The following is a 25,410-nucleotide window of genomic DNA, read 5'->3' as shown; positions in this document are numbered from 1 at the left end:
CAGAAAGCATCTTGAGAAACCTGTTCTCGACGCAGTTGGAGCGAGCGCACAACAACGTGAGCGTGCTTGTGACGGTAATAATATTTGGAGTGAGGCACGCAGTCATTGGCTGCATGAGCAGGTTATTAAACAGAGCTCCTTGGCAACAGAGCTGTTTTTTCATGACACAGCGGACGAGGAAGGGGAGCCGAGCGGCGTTTCCCAGTAAACGTTTACGTGTTCTTCTGAGGAACTCATTAGACATGGCAGACCCCTTTTGGCCCGCAGCGATCGGATCCGTTTAAGCACTCCTGTGAGCGCAGTGCATCGGGGGACCCCCGCTTGTAAAGACGTTAGCATGCTACGGATGTGCAGGTTGTGCAACCCAGTTTACAGATTGTTGGCTTAGCTCGCGTTTTAGTCGACAAAACCGAAGTCACAATGCAGGAAGTCAAACGAGGTTAACGTTTTTGGAGCGGAAAACACGGGGATTAAACCATGCCGGTTGTAATAATGGTGGATAATGTGTGGTTTAATTCAGAGCCCAGGTAATCATTTAGGCACACGGACTGATTTAATACGAAGACATTACCAGAGGTCCTTTAGAGGTCATTCACTATTTTTCACATTGATGTGTGTGTGCCAGTATTGGCTAAATGGCTAAATATCTATCGTCACTTGACCGGATGTCAGATGAACCATTACCTCTCCATTTCAAACTGCATGTATGTTTCTTTAGGCAACATGGGAGAATCCTAACAAGCTTTACACATAGGCACACTACATCTGTTACTGCTAAAGAAGCAAGCAAACGGTTGCCTTTGGATATCTGACAAACATGGAACACCATTAGCATTGATTTGGAAGCCCTTGTTAGTCTCCACGGACTGCTGAGAGAAATATTCCCTCGCTTCACTTGTTCCTGGGAAAGTCGGCGCGCAGTAGATTTATCCGAGTCATTTGCTATCGGATTTACTGCAGCTGTAAATGAAAAGGATGAAGGCGGTTTGGATGAACCCGAACAGCAATGAGCCGAATGTCGACAAAGAGCTCAGGTGACCTGCGGATGCAGGTGTTAATCCTCCGCGGGGTCGTCGGTGCAAGAGACACATTAGAAATAGACCTTGGTCAAAGTATCTTTGTGCAACGATATCGATAAATGCAGCTTTAAAGCCTTTGTTTGTATTTTTCACGACAGAAATGGAACAATAAAGAGGGTCGTTTTAGGGCATTTAAGAAAGAAAGAAGGTGTTAGAAGGAAACACGATCAAGTAAAAGCTAACCAGCGGCATTGTTTTGATGCGGATTAATTCTTTGATAATGACACAGCTGGTAATGAAAGCAATGTTTCTGGCAACGCCCCTTGACCTTTGTGATGACAACAATGGGGACAAAGTCTCTTTAGTGAACCTGAAACTGGTTCTTCTCACGTTACGAATAGCAGACGCAGCCCAGAATGTATGCAGGTCAGCCTGTGGGAGCAATAAATCCTGCGGAGTCTCATTCTTGTTGATAGACGTAGGACGAAAATGACGGTCGACGGTACAATGTGCAAAGTATTTTCTCCCATAGAAAGGTACAAACATGTTTGCAGAATGTGCTGCCAATGAAAAGCAGTTTTGAATAAGCAAATGTTATTTAAAAACACACTTTTTAGAGACTGTGGTTGGAAAAAAATAGTTCTGCCCGCTATTGAGTCTTTATGAACTGAAATGAAGACTACGTCAAAACAAACTTTCCAAACCGTCTTTGAAATATTATGTTGTATTCCTGCAGTTATACAGGGATCAAGGGTGTGGCTTGTGTACTGAACCATCATTAGGGCATAGAACATACAACATACAATGAATACTTGCAATTCAACAGGTACACAATGCAAGCATATGACGTCCGTAACACGACAAGTCCTATTCTATAAGAGCATCAAATACATATTCCATTTTCCCATTAAAAAAAAGTAAGATACGTAGAAGTCTGTACGCTCACCCAAAGGGTGAAGGTCGAACGTGTTCTGAGTAGAGATAAAAGTAGACATTTGTCATTACAAAATACTTATTCCACACATTAATGTACATTATGGATGCTTAAGTGATGACTATCCACTCAGCTTGTTACCAACAACTGAGCCTCACAGAGAGCGACCCTGGATTAAACAATGAAGTGCTACGACCAGGTAAATGATTACATAATATATTACTTCATATTGTACATTTTTAATCCATAAAGGTTTTATTCTTGTAAAACTTTGAGCCTGGGATCTGAGATCCCAATTTAAAGTGTCAGCGGGGGAGCCACACTTGTGTGTGGGCATGTGCATGTTCAGCGGGCTGCATGCACAGCAGTGGAAGGACTCTGGAAGGTGGAAAACGTTGTGTTATTCATTTGATATGCAGTAAGTATACATCCATGAGTAGAACAAAACCGGTAGAACCAGAAACCAAAGGACAACTCGTGGTAGAAATAAAGGGCCTTTCATCTGATGTGTGCTGACTCAACCAGCAGAGGATGATTATTTATAAACTAAAGAGCGCCTCGTGATTAGATCACACCAAGAATGACGCCAAACCGGGCCGGCAGCGTACTTGCTACCCTTTACTTTGAGCGGCCTTTTATCTGGGAACCCATCTATGATCTCGCCCTTTGACACTATCATGTGAACAAAATGTGTGAGGGACGGACTTACGTCTGTAAGTCCGGCAGAGGAATCCTCAATAACACCAGGTAGAGGTGAGGCAAAGAGGTTGGAGGAGCAGCTGCGTCAAAAAGGGGAAAGTGGTACGAATGTATGCACAGTATTTAGGACACTGGTTGATGCGAATGGATTGTCTGACATCAGCGGCATGTTTTTTAGGTCATCGCTGTCATCCAGTGGTGGACGGCAGAACTTCAGCGGCATAAAAAAACCAAACTGCACGCTGTACTGCTCTGACACATTAAGAGAGATGCTTTGATGTAACATCACATACAACACGATCGAATGCCCATCATGATGCACAGCAGGCGATACTCATTGGTCCAATGCTCTGTCCCTCATGCGCAGGTATGAGCTCTTCTCTGATTGGTCCAACTTGAGAGCAGATTGACTGAATAAGGCAGATCCTAATCACGTGTTTATATTCTGCTTGCTCTTTGTGATGATGATATCATTATCGTTGGCCCAAATCTCTGTTGGATCTGATGTAACAGAGACAGGAGGCCTTCCACGGTCATCATTGCTGGGTGCTGTTTAATACAGTGGGCAGATGTTTGGTTTGGTTGGATTTTTTTGAATCAGTACTCTCTTAAACGTTTTTGGGATCCGCTTCCACCACATTGTTCATCAAAACAAACAATCTGTTTATTTCACTCAACTTTATTTTCCTTTTCCTTCCTTTTGACGGCAGCCTACTTGTATGTGTGACATCGTGGACGTGCTTGGTTGACTTTGGACACATAGAATACTTCACATGTGATGCAGCTCAGCGTTAACGTTGGTTGTGTGTGTGTGTGTGTGTGTGTTCATGTGTGCCTACCATTTAGTGCATTGGGATGAACACGTGGATCATTGCATTTCTTTGTGCAACCATTGCTATCAGGTTGCAATGAGGATCAACGTGACACGTCACACATTAAACTTGCATATTGAATACCTTCCCACTTCACCCACTTTTCCCCCCTGAGAACCAATCACCATTCACATTCTTAGAGTAGTTGAAGTAAACAATCGTACGGAGGAGAAAAGGTGTATCGCTGTTGCGGGTCCAGGATGTGGAAGCTTTAAATCTTTGAGAATCTTTTGATATTAACGATGGCTCAAGCAGGAGGTGGTGTAGCACAACCGCTGTTAACAGTACCGCTTCAGCTCGCATACACAGTCCAGATCACAGTTTTCCTACGAAAAGTGCTACAGGATCTCTCAGGCGTATAAAGGAATGTTTTGAAAGGGTGTAAATAAACTAAATTGAAAATACATTTTTTGTCAATATCATGCAGTTGCATTCACTGCCATTTATACGGCACAAAAATACAGTACAAACTGATACAACTGAAACACACTGTGTTTCTTCGTGTGCTAAGTTAAAGGGAAAACCCACACTGAGTCCAAATTCACAAGTGCAATTCAAAAAATCTGAGGAGAAAATCGGAGAAATGTTCTGAGAAAGGGATGCAGAGACTTGAGGGTGAACTGAATGCTCTCCACTCAGGTTATCCTGTCTAAAAATGAGCTTTATGAGCACTACGTTTGACCTTTTTAAAGCAGAGCTTTCCAATATGAATGGCAGAGTTGCTGTTGGAGCCTCATGACCCGTTCAACTGTCCACTGCCTGTGTGTCTCAAGATGACATCATCAGCAGAAACCGTCTCTCTGCTCTCCAAGAACAAATGTATCACCATTATAAACTGAGCTGTAAATCTAATAGAAATCAGTGTTAATTCAACATTTGGAATGGATTTTCCCCTTAGGACTGTTTTTTTTTCAACCTGATACATCAAAGCTACTATTTCACAATATTTGATGGATCTGACATGCTGGTAAAATTCATGTTTTACATGAGAATCATCAGGAAGGCATATGGCTCTATCAGTACACCGTCTTTTCGTGTGCTATTCATTCTACACCAAAAGGCTAAGATGCTACTTTACAACCAGAATACATCCAGTCGGCTTTAGCGTCCCTACGTCCACTACAAGTTGAACACACAAATACACATCTTAGTGACGTCATCTTCATCGTTGACAAGACTCAAGAGCTTTCAGATAAACCAACAAATAGCACACATTTTTAAACTCACACTATTTGTCATCTGACTGTGTTACAGCATGCAAGCGTCAAACAACGTGCGCTTCCACTGGAGATCGCCGTCACTTTCACTCAGTGCAAAGAGGCGAAGGTGGCGCCCACGTGGCCCCCGGCCTGGGAGCCGGGGCCGGCGTCCGGAGAGGCGGGCGAAACGGGTCCGTCCAAGGACGGGTTGGGAACACATTGAGCGGCCCGTTTGCTTTTCTTCGCCCGAGCCTTGGCGTGACGTGCTGGAGGGGAGCCAGCAGCGGGGCGGCGACCACAGCTGGTGGGGAGCTCGGGGTCGGGGTTCACCGCCGGGCCCTTGTCCGGGCAGCTACGGGCCGAGTGAGGTTTCCCCTGAGGACACGAGGCGGACAGGAGCGGAGGGATAGTGGCCGACTCCAGCAGACCTTTAGTTCCCTGTGTGCACTGCAGAGGCACCAGAGAGAGGAAGGAAGGGAGGGAGAGAAGAGAAGTGATCAAAAGGATTGTGAAGATGAAGAGCGGGCAAATGGCTCATGCGGTACAGCTGCATGTGGATGCACATTGGACCTGTGGGAATCTGGTTTTGATAGTTTAGCCCAAGAACCAAATTGTTCTAGAGGAATTGATGTCATCATATCAACGTTATAATACTCAATGCACATCTTGCTTTCATATTCCTGGCAGCAACTGTGTTTACATTATTTATTTGTTGAAATGGAGCTGCACACGTACAGGTTACCATTTCCAACAAGGTGTTGGACTGATCAATGGGTTCTTCTGATCTTTTTCACAGAAAACATCTGAATGCTGCCGACGAAACCGAGATAAGAGCAGTGAAGTTATTCACTACAAGACCAAAACATTAGGCCGAAAGAAGCTAGAACGCTGCGCAGAGCTGCAAAAACTGTAGTTGGACGTCTTTCACACTTCACTCATAAGTGTATTGTTAAGAATAAAGTATTGAACAGTGCAGCTTTTGGCCTGATTTAAGTCTAAAACGTTCTGAGCCTTGAAGCTGTAAGTCACTCAAAGTGTTAATAATGGATAACCTTCAAGAGCATCAAGCCCTGAGGGGCATTTTTTATTCAAAACTAAAAACTACCAGTCCGCTATGCAAGCTAATATGTCCTTTTCCTCTCAAACTAAAAAGAAAAAAAATCAATGTAACGCACCTTTTCCTCTCAATCACGGCTCAAACACGATTGAAGTAAACCAGAATATCGAGGTTGAAATAATGGAATATTTTCAGCCAAATCTAAACATCCGCATTCATTGTGAAGTGTTAAATGATGCACTCTGAAACGTATCCAACATGGCGGGGGATGGATGAAGCCATGCACACACAGTGGGTGGGAAGAGAACAGAAGAACTCTGCACTTTTCCTTTCGCTACCAAGCTGAAGAATCACTTTTCCTGCAGGGACTGATCAGCAGAATCCAGATGGTTCTGCTCCTTGTGTGGGGGGGGGGGGGGGGGGGGGGGGGGGGGGGGGGCAGCACAGAGTAGACAAACGCTGTGTTTGTCAGGAGCTTTTCCTTCCCTTGGAAAATCTTTCGCTGTGCAGATTGGGTGGGTGGACAAAGGGGACACTGAAAAATGAGGACTCACAAATGATCAAATGCATTGGACAAAAATGCATGTTTTATTATTTTACATATCTGATACTGACAATATTAGAAACACGTTTAAAAACAAGATGGACAAATAAAACAGCAGGAAGGGAAACAACGTTGATTGACATGATGCGTCACAAATAATTTGCCACTTTGACTTTGGACAAATGACTTAACATGAGGCCGTTGAAAGAACAAACAGAATACAAAACCAGGAACTTTCTTCACAGCTCCACCAATGGCTATCAAACCAACTCTTATTCTGGTGTAAACAACAACAACAACAAAAAAACCTCTACCGTGTTGTAAACAAACCCTGAGGCCTCCTTTATGTCCCTCACTACCAGAGACAGCTTCACGCACCCTGAGTTGACAAATACTGCACATGAGAAAACACTGGAGGTGTAGCTTGTGATAAACAGCACACAAACACAAATCATACGAGTGGAAAAGCATCCCTGACCGAATTAAAAAAAAAGAAAAAAAAGAATGGTCTGTGAGGTAAACGAGACGTAGCTTCTCAGAAGCATTAATACTGATGTGGGGATTAACTCATACACAACAGTCAACAACGGCTCCGCACAGATGCCGGGTTGGAGCTACATGAGGCAACAAGGCGTCGGTCAGGCGGAGGAGCAGTTTCGATGGGAGGAGGGGGGTGCAGGCACGGGAGAGATGGATTCCTGCAAGCCAAAAGCCAACTTTGAAGATTCTCCTACCACGCTTTTAGTGGCCAGGGTGGGCAGCTCAGTGTCCACAGCCGCCGTCTGCACGGATTCATCCGCGGGCAGGAACCCTCGTCTGTCAATCAAGCTAAAAGAAAAATACAGAAAGCAAGAACATTCCTCGTTTAGTCAGAAATACCAATTAACATATTTATGCAAATCACAGAGGCGAGCACAAAAAAGTTTTTTTTTTTTTTTTAAATGGTAGAAGAAAAAAAAAGAAAAAAAGGATATTTACATACATTTCCAATACATCAATAAGATCTATTTGCTTGACTTTTTATTGCTTCAAGTAAGCAAATTTAATAAATGTATATTTATGACAACTTTTGTAAATATAATTTATTTTAAACTTCTTTCAGCTGGCCAATTCTGCAAATCCTGTCAATTGAAATTCTGTTTCATCAATTCATGTTGAATGCTAAACTTGAAACGGGGTCCCATACAATATCTATACAGATCTAAAAAATAAACAAGTGAAAAAAAGATAAAGAGTAAACCCCCATTAGGACTAACCTGGGTGGCATGGGTCCACAGAGCACAGAACAACAGTTGACAAAGATGTTTTTATGACTGTACGGGTTGGACACATCTTCTCCACTCTTCCCTGACCAGGAGCCTTTGATCTGGAACATGCAAGATTTCACAGCTTATATTTGATTTAATTACATTTTTGATCAATAATGTTCACAATTGTGTTAATACTGCATCAGAGCACACCAAAGGAACTTCCAACTGATTCAACAGAACGCATCACTCACATCTTCATTAGTGGTGAGGTTGGAAGAAACCAGGTATGTATGGAAGCCCGAGAGGCCCAAGATGGACCAGACTGAGAAGAAACATACCACCAGCTCCACTGCAGTGAAAGGTTGAGTCAAGGAGAGTATCCGTATTTTGGAGGGGGGAGGGGGGGGGGGGATAAATAAAAATCAGAAATCTTAAAAACACATTTGTGATTTAAGGATATCTGCCTGGACTCTCTTGCAGAGCGAACACGAGGCCTTTTCCACCTTGAGCCCCTGGAGGAGAGAGAAAGAAAAGTAAAAACACTGGCGTAAAGAGAGTTTCCACGGCCATTAAAGGAGGAAAATTTGTGCCAGAACCAATATAAAAAATGTATTCTATACGTTTTTCTCATCAGGCACCTAACCTGCTCTGATGTAATTAACCCCGCCCATCTGGCAGTCCACGTGAGCCAAACAAACGCCCACCGATACCGGGAGAGCCTGTTTGAGCCAGGTGTTTTAGCAATCACTATCAGTAAAAACGTGCAAACACATACTCAGCGCAAGATGTGTGGTCACACAGCCGAAGATGAACGCCGTCAGGAAGGAGAGCGACACGATGAAGGTGTAGAAGAAGCGGTAGTTGCGTTTTCCCACACAGTTCCCTACCCATGGGCAGTGATGGTCGAATCGCTCTGTGAGAGAAACGCACCAAATGCATTTACTTCAAGAGTACTCTAACAAGTCCTGAGAAGTCAATATTCAAATGAATCAGGTTTGCAGTGAGTCTGTGAGACCTATTCATCAGGTGTACATGTCAGAGTGCTGGTGTGTGTGTCCACCGCTCACCCACACAGTTGTCACACAGGCTACAGTGGGAGGTGCGCGGAGGCCGGAACATCTTGCAGGTGAAGCAGTACTTGAGCTTCACCACTTGCTGGTTGATGAGGACTTCCTTGGTGCGTGGCGGAGGCCGATAGCTGGCGTTTCCAGTGTTGTCTGCAGAGATGATGACAAGATCAAATCTGCTGTGAACATCCACTTCTTGACATGTGCTACAGTACTACAATACAGGCCCCTTAGTTTTCTTCCATTCCGTGATTGACCAACTTCTATTATGGAAAAAAAAGTTTAAAAAAATATTAGGCCGAAAATTGTTTTTAAGAAAAAGCCCAAATATGTTTGGTTGATGAATGACATGGGAAAATAGTCAAAACATATAAAGTGAAAAAATATGTCTCTATGTCATAGAAAGTAAGTCAAATATTAAGTGAAAAACAAGGCCAAGAATAAGTCCAAACATTTTTGGGGAAAAAAGTCAAATATTTGGTTGAAAAGAACATTTGAGTAAAAATGTTATGTCGTTATTTCACAGAAAGAAACGTCAAATATTAAGTGAAAAGAAAAGTCAGGATGAAAGGTTTTTGGAAAGAAAAGTCCAAAAATACATCAAAAAATGCTTTGAAAAAGTTATATTTTACATATTATATTTTTTATATTGAAATTAGATATTTTACATCTTGGAAAAATTGAAGGAGAAAAAAAAAATCAATGTTATGTCAAAATGTCACAGAAAGAAAGTAAAATATTAAGTTAAAAAAAAGTTAGGCCAAATATTTTGGGTCAAAAATAGAGAAAAAGATTTTTTTAAAAATATTTGTAAAAAAAGTCCAAATAGGTTAGGTCAAAAAATATAATTTTGTAACTGAATTTCGTTGTGAAGCAAAGTAAACCGCGTTGAAGCGCTTATGTGACAAAAATTGCCACACTGCGAACATGAATTATGAGTGGAGCTTAAACAGTTTGGGTTTAGGGATCACATTTCCTTCAGGACACAGTACTGGTGCAAAGAATTTAAACACACTGCCACAACCTTGCAGGAATAGAAATCTTTATATTAATATTTAACACACTGCAAAAGTCTTTCGTAGCAGTCAAAAGCAATTGAGTGTCGACCCCACGTATTACCAAGTTAGTCCTTACCAATCTGTTTTTCAATGTCTGCAGCCTCATCTGGAGTGGCCCTGGGCAGGATGCCAGGGTCAGTGAGGCTGGTCTGGAGCAAGGTGATGACCACAAACACAAAGAGGAGTCCCCCAATAACAGGTATGCAACTGGTCAGGTGTTTGACCAGGAAGGGACAGCTGTGATATGGAGCAGAGACAGATTGAATTACACTTCAGATTCACCAAATCAAAAGCCAGGAGACAAGGGCTGTTTTAGAACTTAACCTACTTTTTCCCCCACAAGGGAATCTTGCTTTAATTAACATTCAGGGTCTTTAATCACCATCTGAAATCCATGGAGATGTAACACACTATTCAGTATACTGAGGGTAAGATTTTTTTTTTTTTTTTTTACATGCAAGCAGAATTTTATACCACAGTACATCTTGTACACATTGTAAGCCCAAGCGGAAATGCAAAAAAAAAAAAACTTGCCAGACTACATTATTCTAGTTTACCATTTTAGGTTGACTTGCCCTTTAGTAGAAAAATGGTTCTCCTCAAACATTAGTGACGACATGTCATGGATCAGCAGAACCTGCTCCACGGTTCGGCGCAGATCCAACACACCGGGCAGGAATAAAATCAATTAAAATATCCATTTAAACCGCTAGTTTTCCCCGCCGCTACAGCGCCGCGGAGGCTCACGTGCCGTCACATTCCACAACATCAAAACACGAACTCACTCAAATATAAAGAATAATCCACACGTGACGATAATGAGACCCAGCGTGAGGGGCAGGACGCCACTCTGACGGGCCACGATGATCCGCCCGTCGCAGTAGAAGCGATTCTTTCCGGGGAAAACTTGCCACTTTCTCCTCGGCGCCGTGGGCTCCTCTCCGCGGTCCCCGTGCGGTCCGCGGGGGGGCGGAGGGGGGTTCGGGGTGGCGGGCGGAAGCGCCTGCGGGTCGATTTGTTGATACTCGCAGTTTTTCATGGCTCACGGTGAAGTGTCGGCTGCTCGGTCCCAATTCGGTGAACCGGGGGCATTTGGGCATCACCGACCACCCCCGCCCCTCCTCCACCCCCTCCACCACCACAACCACCACCCCGTGCTCGAAGCGGCGGAATAGGGCAAATGTTCAACGGAGAAAAAGAGCGTATCCTGGGCATCTAGTTGTAATCAACCCAAAAGAGCCCATGCTCGAAATCACATGCCCGGTGCCGTTACTTTCCCGTGACTTATCACGTATTCCCCGGTAAGCCTCCAGAACGTCCTCGCTCGGACACAACTGGTCATCGTTAGCTTGTTAGCTTAGCCATTCAGACGAACGTTACTTCACACCAGCGCAGCCGAAACACAGTTACCCATTGTTAGCCTGTTAGCTCGCTCGTCCTGCACATTCTGGCAAAACCCCTTCCGGTAACCCCGAGAGGTCCTGCATGCATACAAAAAAAAATCAATACGAGCACTAAAATTGAAGTCTCCTGTCTGTGTTATCGCTCTCCCCTCAAAGACTCCCGACAGGCTCGCGAATGGAACCCGGTGCGCTGTCACAACCAGATGTTGTCAAACTTAACACAAAGGAAATGTGTTGTTTCCGGTTGATGTTCTTTCAAAATAAATGTAATATTTACGCACTCTTAGCGATGATGATCGCAATGACGTTCATACGAAATAATGAATTATTCAAATACTAATGTGTTTCTCCATAAATACCCACACATTCCTATCCGGGTGACTTTACAAGATAACAGGGCTTTTATTGCGAGATTTACGAGCCAATATTTGCATAGGTTTATACTCGCACACCAACAACAGCATTATGTCTCAATCTATTAGAATGTATGTATTGGTTAAATGTGACTTACACTAAAAACCTATAATGCCTTATAATATGCTCGTATAACTGTAGGCTATAGTTATAGGTAATACGTAAATATTCCGGAAAAAATTGTTATAACGTTACGTCACTGTATGTGGGTCATTGTTTGTTTGAGTGACAAAATATTATTAAATCATTTCAGCCATTTTTTGTGTTAAAGTTAGTTTCTTGGGGGTAATTACATTAGTAAAATAATAACCGTTTTGAACCTTCTATGAATATGTCGAGTCATGGAACGTGTCACAGGTTTATTAGGCTTCTTTCAATGTCACTGTGTACCTTTCACTTTAGTACGAGGTGTTCCGGGAGGTTAGATAGACCCTGAGATCCCGTCAAAATAAAAGCAGGGGTACGTTGATTTCTGTGTGTGTGTGTGTGTGTGTGGCACTGTTTCATGAAGTCCTATTTATAATACCACTCTCAAGAAGAGTGGTATTATACTACTACTTTCAGGCCGTGTTATCTTTGTAGATACCCTTAATAAATCGCAAGTAAAATAAATTTTACTTGCGTTTTATTTCGGTAAGTCACAACCGGAAGTCCAGTCTCCCGTTCAAGCTACCTGGGGCTTTTCCGCTACCTTGACGCTCAGGTACGGAGCAGGTAGAACAACTCGACTGAAACAGATAATTTCGAGCGGAGTTGACAATTTGGGACCTTCAAAAACGGATTTCAGCCGGACATGTGCGGCGTGAGGGGGCGAAGACGACAGTAATTCGGAAGTCAGTCGTTGGACGCACCGTGTAAACGGTGAGTAGGTGGTAACCGTGTAAAATTAGCTTTCGGCTAATGACTGGAAGGACAGCTTCTGTAAACATTAGCTCACGGAACGCCAAACGCGCTTTGAAGAAAACCACCAAGTTAAAGCTCTTTCGCGGTAAAGCACAAGCGACTTTTTCTTTAACTCGGCATCAATGCGACCCACAAACAGGTGCATGCAACAACAACAACAAAAACATGTTTTCACTGGTTTGCTGCTAAAGTGGCTGTAAGCGTGGAATTAAATTCCCCATTTTTTTATTGTTATTGTGTTGATTCACTGTCCCGGTGTAGCGATGGGTTTGAAATAAGCAGTACGCCTGTGGGTGTAGGCAATCGTTCTCAATCTTTTCCCATAATATTTAAGTTTCTCCTCATTGAAGAGTTGCAATGTAACATACTTAGTTGACATTTCAGAAATCCCCCTTCCATCATACAGTGACTAGTTGATTTGACTACATACTCATCATGCAGAGAACCAGTCTGGTCACTTTACCTGCCACCTGGGGATATTAGTTTCACAATTGTTGAAATGCCCTCCGGCGGCCTTGAGGGACTTTAGTTTTTACAAGCTTTTGAAGTTTTCCCTCACTGTCTCACCTTGAAGTCATTTTCTCAATGGAACTCCTTTTCTCTCACGTTTGCACAGATTTCGTGGAGGAGGAGGGGGGGGTTGAGTCATGTCTGCCGGGGGTTCGAGGCACAGCTATAAGCACGGCACCGGACGGAGCAGCAGCCAGAGGTCGTCCTACGAGGAGCGCTGCGTTGACCCTGTGGAGGAGAGGCTCCCCACCCCGGAGCCAAAGTCGGAACACAAAGCTCACCTGAAAGATGCCAACGGGAAGGAGTCTGAAACCATCGGCTTCATCCCCGGCTCAGCCGACCCGTCTGCTGCGACGCACACTTGCAATCCCTGCTCTCCTCAAAGGAGCTGCAGGACCTTCGTGTGCAGCGTGCTCACCTGCGGCCTCTACGGGGTCTGCCGGCGTTCCGTCCTGGCGCCGTGCCTGGCGCCGGACGAGAGCTCCCCGGACCAACCGGAGACGGTGAGCCTCCGGTCGGCGGGCCCGGAAGACAACAAAGAGGACGACGGCACGGACTGGCTCGGGGACGTTTGCATCGACGGAGTCCGGGTCGACAGTGCGAGAGAGTATTTGGAGCTCGATGCTAAATCTCCATCGTACGTGCAGCCGAGCCGAACGCAGCCCAGCCACCCGTCCCTGCACGAGTCCATGAGGTTCGACGGGTGGGAGGACAGCGAGGAGAACGTGGACTCTCTGATCACCAAGAAGCTGCTGGAGCTCTACTCCGAGTACCAGATCGAGGAGTTGGCCCGGTGCACCTCTGACTCGGTGTTCCTGAGGAAGAGCAGGGCCATCGACCAGCTCATCAACTCGCTGGCGGAGGAGCACAAGATGGACGAGCAGGAGGCGGAATGTCGGCTGGTGCGCGGCATCATTCGCATCAGCACCAGGAAGAGCGCCAAGAGGAGGCCGCGCCCCTCCAGGAACGAGAGGACGCTTTCGGACAGCGGGAACGAGACGATGAGGGAGAGCGATTCCTTCTTGTTAAGCAACAACAGTGAGTTGCGGGTTTTCTCACGTCGCGAGTCCAAAAATCTGAATGTGCTTTCATACCATGAAGTAACCATCACTGTTTTTTAATCTGTTTTGATCAAGATGATTACAAATCAAATCCAAACATTCAAATATCCGATCTGACTTCCTCTGACAAGTGTGCCAGAGAGATGTGGCGAGCCAATGGAGGTAAGACATCTTTATTATGGACTAACAAACACAGTGTGCCGTTACATCCAAATACCTCAAACCGTTTTTAATGAAGATCGGATGTAACTCCAATAGTGTGTCCTTCACTTATTCTATTTACCGAAGCCGCATTAGAGGCTTTTAATAATGCACATTGTTCTTCGGCATAACTTGGCTATTGTAACAAGGGAAGTCCTTTGTGCGCACCAACAGTGGCCGTCCTAGCAATTATCCGGCAGCATACGCCTCAGTCTGTTTGCATCTGAAATTGCTCAACACCGGTTTGACTTCCTAATACATTTTTGTTCCGACTTTCAGCACCCAGCATTGTATTTAGATTTGTCATATTTAATAGAGTCATTTCAGTTACTGTAAACTCTTTGAGCCTAAAATGTCCCGTCAGTCCACAGCAACCAGAACTGGCCATGCGCCAGGTGGCTGAATCAAGAGACGAGGCCCAGGTTTTAGGCGCAGGGAACGCGAGGCCTTCCTCAAGCTCGAAGGCGCGATTGGCTCCTTTCGCTCTGTCACTGAGCAACAACGCGCACCTGAGTTTGGATTTCCCGTCGAGCAACATAAGACGTGTCGACGGTGTGTCCTTCGTGCGTTTATTTTTGGATTTGAAAGACGGATATTTTTTAAATACTGGAATCTAAAAAGCAGTAAATGACTAAATCTAAACCCCCAACAAGGCTACAAAAGAAATGATTTTATGTCCTGATCTTCTTCCAAGCTGACACTGCTGTGATTCATTATGTTTAGTGGGTCCTTCATGTCTGTTACAGAAATCAACTCCAGTAACATCACGTCGTAGAGCTGCACCAAAACAGAACTAACTACGTGAATCATTTTGCTCAGAGAAGTGAGAAAGAGATGAAAGACATATCTATATATATATATGGAAACAACAACGGACCTTATGCAAAATCATTTTTGTACTTCAACCCGCAGTTGGAATATTATACGCTGATGTTACTCTAGCAGGTGAAATGTGAAAGTTCCCCTGTGGCTCAGTCTGCCAAAAGCCGGGACTTAATTGCAATGAAATTAGTGTGAAGATTCTTAAAGGCGCCGTGTGTGAGTTATATTTTTGAACTCAAAGTTTTCATTTAAGCCTTTGCTGATAAGACACAATTATTTGTTATATTTTTAAGCATTGTCACATCCATTTGCTAATTGTGACTAGGTGATGACTACCTGCGGGGCCCACGGGGCCCGAGGCTCTCAAGTCCGCAAGTGCGGTGAAATTTGATCTTTTGCTTTTTGCCCCCCGCTGCTTTTCCCCGTGCCGTCCCACGACCCGTCGATCAGCGGAATAGTTCCAAACCGCTGGCAGGAATGTGTGCCGGGCGGCTTGGGTGCGTCCTCATGCACGTAGCACAAACAAACAAACAAACAAACAAACAAACCTGGGGCCCCCCAGGTAGAAGCGTAAAACCGCTTCCGATTTCACACGGTATCTTGTAAGTAAAGCAAGGCAGACTATCGGCGGGCCGAGAGCGTGAAAAAGTGCGTGCTGTTATTTCACCAACCTCACTGTACCCCGACTGTGAAAGCACATCTAGCCGCTGTGAATAATATGGGAGGCAGTTTGCAGAACTGAAGCTGAAACACAAGTCTTTTGTTTATTTATTTTTTTATTCATCCTTTACAGGTCATACTTCCAGTTCTCCAACGGCCTACTCGCCTTCTCGCGCCGAGACCACGTCTTCGGGCGTCCCGCTAAGTTGCACCTCTGTGAGGACGTGAGGACAAAGGATGCGATTGGCCCGGCTGTCTGCACGAGGACGCGTTGAAACGTGACGCGGCGGAGCGGAATGAAAATGTGAATATCCACATTGTCGGAAGGACGTCAGTGAACTCGGGGCTCTCTCTCCCTCTGTGTGTGTAGATGTTTGGATCTTACGTGCGTGTTTGAAGGATTCCTTGGTGGAGCTTTTATTGAGTCAAAGCGTCCCGTCGTCCTTGAAGGAGAGTTCGTCCATTGAAGCTGACTCGTTTTGGCTTTTCTTAAGCAACGTTTATTTAGTTCTGTAAGTTGTGTGAATATACATGTATTTCTTTTACAAATTTCCTCATCTTGTCTTAAATTTTGTTTTTAAATAATTTGTGTAATTTTAAAATCGATTCAATGTTTTCAATCCAGTGGTTGTGTATCTCACATTCCCACTCAGTGACTCCAGATGAACGACTGAATGGTCTCCTGGAGTTTTTATCATGATGGAACATGCGCGGTGTGGCCACAGCGTGAATGGATGAAGTAATATTATCGAGCAGCAAGAAGAGGTTTAATGGCTTAAATATTTTAATTCTAATATTAATGGATTTATGTGGTTGCCCGATGGTACAGTAGAAGAAATTACAAGCCACAGCTTAGCATTTAAACTACAGGTAGCTAGCCTGGTTCTATCCGGCGTTTCTCCTCACGCACCAGATTATTCCTTGGATACGATGTGACATTCTTACAGTTTTTTTTTGGTCCGTATTCATCAGAGATAAGACACAACCTGTTAATAAGGGCGCTCCAGAGATTGTGGTTGGAGTGTTTTGTTATCTTTGGACCGAGCCAGGCTCGCTGTTTAGCACAGTTTCAGACCTAATGCTAAGCTACGCTATCTGGCTTTAGGCTCCATACTGGCTGTACACATATGAAAGTGGTCTCCCCTTTGCCAAGTAAATATTTGTTTTCTTCCCCCAACGAGAGAAAATGTATTGTGAAAATGTTTGCTAGTGTGAGGTTCATGAAATTCATGTAGCGTGGGGCCTGTTTTTCTTCACTCAAAGCAGGTTGTTTGTAGTGTAACAAATATATAAAGTGTGTGATTGTGAAAAAGCTGGTGTTTGCTGCAGCTATAGCCTCATGTTGTGTACTAGAATGATAATGTCATAAATGTGACTCAACGAGTGAAGGGCTCTGATGGGAATCCTGCCAGATGACTCAGTGGAATTTATTCAGCGCCGAGGAATTCTTATCATTATTGGCTTGTCTTTGCTTTGCAATACCTCCCAGTGAACATACACGGGACGCCAATCCACATGTTTTAAGTGTGTGTTTTAACTGTCCAGATTACACTACTGCCTCCCAGGATCCATCCTCTTGTGCCCCATTTCAATGGTAATTATGAGGACATGTGTTTGCGACAGATAATCGAGGTCAGGAACTTACAGCATCAGCGCAGTCATAATGAAATGGTGGGAAACTGGTTGTTCAGGTTGTGACCAAGAAGCAGAAAATGCTAAAAAGAAACAATCATCCTTTACCTGATTTGTTGCTTTACATGTAATAAAGTGAAATAAAAAGAAGAGATTGTTTGTTGGTCTTTTGTCACACGCGGCCACACAAGGGAGTCAAAGCACCCTTTTTTTTTGAGTTTGTGTCATAACACCTTTTATGTTCCGCCTCCAGAAGGAGACCTGATCATTTATTCATAAAGTTTGATACACGCTTTCACAGAGGTCACGCTGTTCTCAAACGTTATGGAGAAAGTAATAAAATGTTTATTCAACGGGCCTCTTCAACCCTAACCCCAAAAATGACTTCCAACAACACTTAACCCCATTACGGCTTTCTCACTGGGATCAACATCTCCGTTAATAGATGTAACATCTACATCTAACATCTCACAGTCTGAATGGTGGAGGCTGCTGGAAGGACGTGACTTGACTTCTTGAAGAGGGCCCCAATGAACAACATTGTCATTCAGGTGGCGATTCGTGCTCCCACTCAAGATGTCATGAAGGATCAAGTGTGAGGAGGCTGATCCCGGTAACCCGAGCAGAAGTGGTACGGTCATTTTCTCCAGGGGGAACATCGAGTAGGAAAAAGTATACGCAAGGTGACTCCAGCGCACTTCACCTGCTCGGGCTCGATGGTGCTCATCCGGGATGTGGCGTCCTCAGCCTGGACGCTGCTTTTTAATGTCTCTGCATTCACGGGGGGGAAAAAAGTGACCCTGAAGTTGTCATGCAGACGGTTAGGTTTTCTCCAAGCGGCGTCAATAAGGATTGTTAAACTCTGGAGCTGAACGGTGAAGGGAAATACAAAAGCTGCTGGGGGTGGAGAATGACATTTATCATGTTTACTTCAGCCATTAACTCTGCCTGTAGCCGTCTATCAAGGACTAATGGGGTCAACGTCTGATCTATGTCCCAGTCGCACCCTGAACGGCACCAAAGGGTTGAACAGGTTTTGTAAATAACAACTCTAGATGCTAAAATCTGGACCACAGATACAGCCGTGAACTTTAGTCTAGTACCAACTATGGATATCGCCTCTACTTACTATGTGTACTCTATAATAATACTAATCGTCAGTAAAGATACTTTTTATAATTTATGACAAGTGGCTTATTCTTTCACATAAACATTAAACTGGTGGAAACGGTATAGCTGCCTTTATCGATGGTATCCACAATTGTAATTTAGGCTAGAAGATGTGATTTATACAAAATTTTAACTAAAGATTTTTTTGGAAAGCAGTCTACTTATTACTTGTGAAGCCTTTAAAGAAGCCTACAAGTGTCCATGATATCTTTAATTATAATCTTTTTTTTCCTATGCTACTTTAACTATTTTTCATTACACTATGTTTTTGACTTCACGAGGGCATACGTCCATTAATACAACAACAATAATATTTTGCATTTAAAATTATAATGACTAGTCGAAAAGGAAATACTATTAAATAGCTTATTCTCTAGAATATTCTCTGCGCACGCCCCAATCGCTCCTGAACCACTACTCTTACTTAATTGGATGCTTTGGTTTACATTTCAAATCCATCCTCCCCATTGGACAGATTTTCCGTAGGCGGGGTTTGTTTCCAGGAAGTGAATTGTGTCACCAGTGACTACGGGCCTAACTCAACTTTTCGCTCGTCATTCGGGCAGCTAACATTGTATTCAAACGTTTCTTAATCTGCAAACATGGGTGACGATGAAGAGAAGTATGACGGCATGTTGCTTGTTATGGCGCAACAACACGAAGGAGGGATACAAGAGGTAAGTTCATGTGTCGCTAACGTGTGAAAGCCTCCGTGTAAATATCGAAGCTAACGTTAGTTAGCCTGTAAGCTAGGAGTTACCGTTAAGAAGTCTCATTCTGAAAAATCGACCATATACAATATATACATATACAGGTTGAGGTAAAGGTGTTCATCACTATTGATAGACTATCCTGCTGGACACACATCACTATACTTCTTGCAATCAATCAATCAATGTAACTTGTTAGTGTTGAATGTGGCATACACGTGGCTTACAAGGTAGCACAGAACACCGGTTCGATTGAAATGTTTTTTTTTTATTATAACACCTTTTCCTGGAGATTTGGTTTCCTGAAAATTGTCGGCAATTTAGCGGTGAGATGCGGCCCTCTGTGTGGACGGAGACAAACGTATTTTTCGAAACGAATCGATATTTGCCTTAACAATACTCATTCAGAATAATGTCACGAGACTTTGGAGGATGTGAAGAATCGTTTTATGTTAAATAAAAACGTTGAGCTGATCCGTATATGTGGATTATCGTATAAGCCAGTTATGTCAAGAACTCTCAAGCACAAATGACTCATGATAAATTATATATTTCCTATTTAGTGACCTCTTATTTTTTTTCCTCTCTCCACAGTTGGTAAATACGTTTTTCAGCTTCCTGCGCCGCAAAACGGATTTCTTCACCGGCGGAGAAGCAGGTGCTGCAGAGAAGGTGAGCACTGTGAATACACCAGCGGCCCATGTGACCCGTGATGCGACACGCTGTGTCTCCACGTCAGGACTCGTGCATCATGTCCCTTCGTCTCTTTCCTGCAGCTGGTGAAGGAAGCTCTCGCCCACCACAGTCAGCTGGCGCTCAAGTCCCACAAAGAGAAGCAGACCAAACAGGAGAAGGAAAAGAAAGAGAAGGCCGAGAGAGCTGCCAAGCTGGCGGAGGACAATAAGAAAAAGAAGAATGAAGATGGCCCCAAAATTCAGGAGCTGACCGACGAAGAGGCGGAGAAGCTTCAGTCCGAACTTGACAAGGTGAATTCTGGGAGCCTTTCGTGCTCCGTCACTTGCATGAATGAATTATTGATTGGTGTTCTGTGTCATTTATAAAAAAAAGAAAGAGGAGAAAAAGAAGAACGACACATCGAATGCAGAAAAGCCATCGGACAAAGTAGACAAAGAGAAGGGGGTGAGTGGAGCGTTGGTTAAAGGGTCGTGGCCCGTTGGTTAGGTCTGTTTCTACCGACGTACTTTCTCTTCCCCCAGACTGACTCGGAAGGAGAAGAAGATGAGAAGGACAAAGATAAACTGAAGCCCAACGCAGAAAACGGAGCTGACCTGCCGAACTACAGGTGGACGCAGTCGCTGTCTGAGGTTGATGTGAGTGTTTTCAGACTGATGCCGTGACTCCTTTCTGCTGAACGTTGTCCGCGTCACCAGATCGCCTTCCCCAAGCTCCTCGCAGAACCAGTATAGTGGTCATTTTTACCAAATTACCCATGCGGTGTCCCTCAACACGTCCCTCGCGTGATCGTGGCTCCAGTGTGTGTGTGGTTTGCTATCGTAGTTTTGATTTCCGTAGAATCTAACGGTGTACGTTGACATCCTCCCCCCTCAGCTGTCCGTGCCTTTCGATGTGAAGTTCCGCATTAAGGGGAGAGACGTCGTGGTGGACATCCAGCGACGCTCTATCAAAGTCGGCCTGAAGGGACACCCCCCTGTCATCGAAGGCGAGCTCTACAACGAGGTGAAGGTGGAAGAAAGCTCCTGGCTCATTGACGATGGCAAGATGGTTACGGTCCACTTGGAAAAGGTAAGAACAAAAGATCTTAGAATATACTTTTTTCACCCGATGAAACATGAGAGCAGAGGATATTATGGCGATGCTCGGCTAAATCTTTTTTTTTTTTTTTTTTTTTCACGCCGACTGTTTGAAAGGAGCCTCGAACCATTGGTTTATTATAACCACGTATCCTGTTTCTCCTCATCAGTGACTAATCGAACAAAATAACCATTGAGTCGTTAAGCCCGATCATATTGATTTCATTTCAGATTAATAAAATGGAGTGGTGGAGCAAGATTGTCACCACAGATCCAGAAATCAACACCAAGAAAGTCTGTCCAGAAAACTCAAAGGTAACAGATGTTTTTTCCCTCCCTCCTCCACATAAGGAGTAATAACTTCTTGCCTCGTCCTAACCGTGCGCTTCTCCCGCCGAGCAGTTGTCAGACCTGGACGGAGAGACGCGCGGCATGGTGGAGAAGATGATGTACGACCAGAGGCAGAAATCGATGGGGCTGCCTACGTCCGAAGAGCAGAAGAAGCAGGACATTCTTAAAAAGTGAGTTTGCGCAGTGGTTGGTCAGAAGAGACCGGTTCATCGATGTGTCGACCGTCTCGTCAACCTCGGGCTACTTTCGTTCAAACCAGACGACCAAATCTGGGTTTAAAACTTCCCTCTGAAGATTATTTACATTGTCAAAGGGTTACAGTTCTACGGTAATCAGGGGAGCTGTTTTCAGTTGTTTTATTATATCCTTTCCTTTGTTTTATGCCTTTTTTAAAGTATGAGGTCAACAACAACTTCAAATGTGATTTCTTTCAAAGGATAGACTGAAAGCATCATGTTCTGTCTCTGCAGGTTCATGTCCCAACACCCAGAGATGGATTTCTCTAAAGCCAAATTCAGCTGAGACTCTGTGGAATCCGCATGGAGACTCGTGTGCATCGTATCGGAACCGAAATATCAGGAACCATCTGCTCTTCTCTTCTCTCTGTGACTCGTGTGAAGTGAATCACTGGGACCTTCGCTGAGGTCGACGAATGAACGGCCCTCGTTCTACCTTCTGCATGTTGTCTCAATATTTAAAGATGTGTCTTTCTGTCTTTTTTTTTAATAAAGGAATTTAAGTGATGTGAAGATGAGTGATGAGTATTTTTTTGTTTGTGAAAATTCATTTGAATTCTCAGTTACAAAGACAACCTGGCAGGTTGTTACAAGGCATTAAAAAATAGATCCAGCTGGTGGAATAATCCACACTTAAAACATAAACGCAGTATATATACTAACAGATGTGTATGCGCTGTTCCAACAGCGTCAGAAACTCCTTAGTAATGTGCTACTAAAGAAGGATAACAGAGCTACCCTGATAGTTTAGAGCAGCGCGGAATCGAACATCACTACAAGCAGGACCGTTTTAATTATTTGCCTTATCCAGGCTCACTTGTGTTGTTACTGGCTTTGAATTTGTTAGTTCACACCCTTGAGTTTAAGGCCAAGACTGCTGATCTTCAACTTCCCGCTGAGGCAATGAACTCTGATGCCATCCGAAGGCTACTGGCCCACTAAGAGCAGGTTCCCCAAGAGTTGTCCCTTAAGTTCACTGCATAGTACTTGAAGTCCTGATGTGGAGGGCACGCATTTCTAACTGAGAACAAAACACAAAATTAATTTTCAGTCTGTTTATGTTAAGCTTCCTGTTTAGATCACGTCGAAAACCCGCTGTGCACATGGAACGACTTCTGATTTTGAGCCACAAGGGAGCAGCATCGTCCTTAAAGTGTGAAGAGAGTTTGTGTACAGCTTCCTGCTGGGATGAGCTTCCTGAGGACGTTAAGCTTTAAACAACTTATTACACATAATGTAGGATCCACAACATCTGTTAACACACTTTAATGTATAAAAAAAGGTGGATTTTAAGTGTGTGACATGAAGTAAAATATAAAATTTTTTACTGTTATGTCGAACCAGAATGAACACAGATGCAGTTTGATGCCGTCATGCCAACATCTCGTCTGTCCGAGTCCTTTTTTTTAGTAAACTAATTATTTTATGCTTTTTCCCCATCGTAAATGACCCTCCACGTGTGCCCATGTTTTTTTTGGTGGCGGGGGGGGGCACAATGTAAATCTCTTTTGCATGATTCTCTGCAGAGCCACTTGTTGATGCGATGGACAACATCGTACGCTGAACTCTTCCTCATGGCGCCTGAACGCTTTTTTGGATAATCAGCGTTCCGGCCTCTCGCTCGGGCCGCGCTGGATGTCATGCTGCTCTGCCAAGTGTTACTTCAGCGAGGACCAGTTTGCTTACACGTCCTCTGTGCTCGTGTGACCGTCCACCTCCAGCTGGACCGGCCTGTCAGGCTGGTGAGAGGCCGTCACCACCGCCGTGCTGACCGGAGGAAACATACATTAGCTTATGCCGGCTAGCAAGTCTTCCTAATGTGTGAAATTGCTCATGTAGTTCAAGAACACTCCTCGGACATCTGTGTCATTGGGACAGGGTTTCTTTTTTTGCAAATGTTTTGTTTGCTATTAGGGAGTGTATGACATCTTTTCGTGTGAATACACTTTTTTTTATACCAATATATATATATATATATATATATATATATATATATACATACATATTTGAGAATGAGTGTAAAATGGAGTTGGAGTTTTCAACCATAATTAGAATTTTTACGAGGGTGAAATTAATGCTTTTTCAGACAAAAAATACATATTTATTAAAAAAAATAAAATAATAAATGATATTTGTATAATAATATATATATAATATGATAACATAAATGTTTAGTTTTTCTTTTCCGTATTCCCTATTCCTTCCGCAATCTTGTGAAAGCTGACATTTATTTATTTATTTTATTTTCGCTGCACTTGGAGGGTTGTAAACACCAGGTCGGACCCCAGTGATTGAAATGAATATACGGACATTTTCTTGTTTAAAAATTCTGGCTTGAGTTGTCGTAAAATGTAATTTTTGAAGATGTTTTTCCCCTCTCTGACTATACCAAGCGGCTGCCTCCATTACACTACCCAAAATGCAACTCGTCTGACTTCTAGGAGGAAAGAGGACAGATTGAGACGCTACGTTGCGTTAGCCTGGCAAGCTAACAAAACACTGATGGGTTGTGATAAGTTCAAATTGGGGGAATAACTCCATCAACTGCAAGGGAGGGGACGCCCGGGGCCTGGTGGGACGGCGGGTGGGCGGGGCGGCCGTAGGACGGTGCAGGGGTCGAGGGCACGGAGGAGGCCGGGTCTGCTCAGCTGAGAGCAATGTCTCACCAAGGTACCAGAATTTCTTCATTAACGAAGACACACAGACATCAGAGGGACGGGGTTCGGCCTTCGGGGCGGACGAGGGGGCGGTCTGCAAACACACCTCCCCGCGGGCCGCTGCGTCGACTCGCTGTTCCAGACATGACAACCTGTTTTTTGGCCAGCGGCCCCTCGTAAATCATCCGCAAAAGCCCCGCACGATGTGAATCAGCGTCATCATGGCGATGTTTGCGGAGGTCTGCTTCGCCCCTTCGGTCGTCTTCCGTAAAGGCTGCTCGGTTCCTGGAAGCGTCTTCCTGACTCAACAAGTCTCCAATTCTTTCTTCTATTTTTCATTTATGTCTTAAATAAACTCAATTTGTCATCAAAAAACGATGGAAAATGGAGGTTTTGGTTTGTTTTCCGTCGCACTACTGCTTTGCTACGACTGAAACTAATAACTACAATAAGGCGTCAGTGACCCGACCCAACATCTGCATCTGTCCTCCGCACCTGGGTGCCGGGCACACTCGGTAAAGCGTATTTGGAACACACACACTTCCAGGGGTGGAGAGGAGGCCAGTGTGCAAAGTCAAACTCCAATTGTCAATTAGCGAAGGCCAACACAGGCTGCAGGCTGCGGTGTGCAGAGCGGATCAGCCATCTTGGAGAACAAAGGTTTCAGTGAGCTCAGGGTCCTCAGATCAACACACTCTCACACACACACACACACACTGTGTAAGTTAGAGGGAAAAGATGCTCTGGGCCCAGCAGGACCTGTTTATCGCTCCAGACTGAGCAAAGACCATCAGCAAACATCCTCCCCGTTAAGTCTGGACAAGTGCTCATAAACAGGTTTGCATCAACACACACACACACACACACACACACTCTCTTTTATACTGTTGTATTCTAAATGTGATAAAAGTTATTCCACTTTCAAACTCACATTCTATGAGAAATAGCTCAATAGCGTACTCACCATACTTTATGTTGCAGAGATTGTAGACACACCAGCATGACACACTCATGTACGTCGAACAACTACATCACATTTGGGAAATGCAGATTAAGACAAATAAATTAGATTAGTGTGCAGTTCTCTATAAAATACACATTTGCAACTATACAAAATAATAACAAATCAGTTTTTTTCTCACGTCGTGTCATTCCTACACTACCCACAATGCAACTTGACTGTCAAAAAGTGAACACAAAGTGCTTTAA

The 25,410-nt window shown here is 44.0% G+C and overlaps 3 protein-coding genes across 3 annotated transcripts; 2 read left to right on the top strand and 1 right to left on the bottom strand.

The window, feature by feature from the left end:
* Positions 1–3,315: 3,315 nt before the first annotated feature.
* Positions 3,316–11,351, bottom strand: LOC120826373 (palmitoyltransferase ZDHHC18-B). The gene is made up of 9 exons (XM_040188589.2): positions 10,485–11,351; positions 9,776–9,936; positions 8,642–8,791; positions 8,350–8,487; positions 8,035–8,086; positions 7,826–7,928; positions 7,581–7,690; positions 7,059–7,152; positions 3,316–5,170 (listed from the first exon to the last, which is right to left on the bottom strand). The coding sequence occupies exons 1-9, from the start codon at positions 10,736–10,738 to the stop codon at positions 4,832–4,834; spliced, it is 1,401 nt and encodes a 466-aa protein (XP_040044523.2). The 5' UTR covers positions 10,739–11,351; the 3' UTR covers positions 3,316–4,831.
* Positions 11,352–11,875: 524 nt separating this feature from the next.
* Positions 11,876–17,452, top strand: kdf1b (keratinocyte differentiation factor 1b). Its single transcript, XM_040188594.2, has 4 exons — positions 11,876–12,377; positions 13,036–13,967; positions 14,066–14,152; positions 15,807–17,452. Exons 2-4 carry the CDS (start codon positions 13,067–13,069, stop codon positions 15,899–15,901), a joined length of 1,083 nt encoding a protein of 360 aa, XP_040044528.1. The 5' UTR covers positions 11,876–12,377; positions 13,036–13,066; the 3' UTR covers positions 15,902–17,452.
* A 1,388-nt stretch (positions 17,453–18,840) lies between these two features.
* nudc (nudC nuclear distribution protein) lies at positions 18,841–22,057 on the top strand. The gene is made up of 9 exons (XM_040188595.2): positions 18,841–19,152; positions 19,780–19,857; positions 19,962–20,171; positions 20,254–20,325; positions 20,403–20,516; positions 20,755–20,949; positions 21,189–21,272; positions 21,360–21,478; positions 21,779–22,057. Exons 1-9 carry the CDS (start codon positions 19,078–19,080, stop codon positions 21,828–21,830), a joined length of 999 nt encoding a protein of 332 aa, XP_040044529.2. The 5' UTR covers positions 18,841–19,077; the 3' UTR covers positions 21,831–22,057.
* The last annotated feature ends 3,353 nt before the right edge of the window (positions 22,058–25,410 follow it).

This window comes from Gasterosteus aculeatus, chromosome 10 (genome assembly GCF_964276395.1).
Source record: "Gasterosteus aculeatus chromosome 10, fGasAcu3.hap1.1, whole genome shotgun sequence".
NCBI lineage: Eukaryota > Metazoa > Chordata > Actinopteri > Perciformes > Gasterosteidae > Gasterosteus > Gasterosteus aculeatus.
This window is presented reverse-complemented; position numbering and strand designations above follow the sequence as displayed.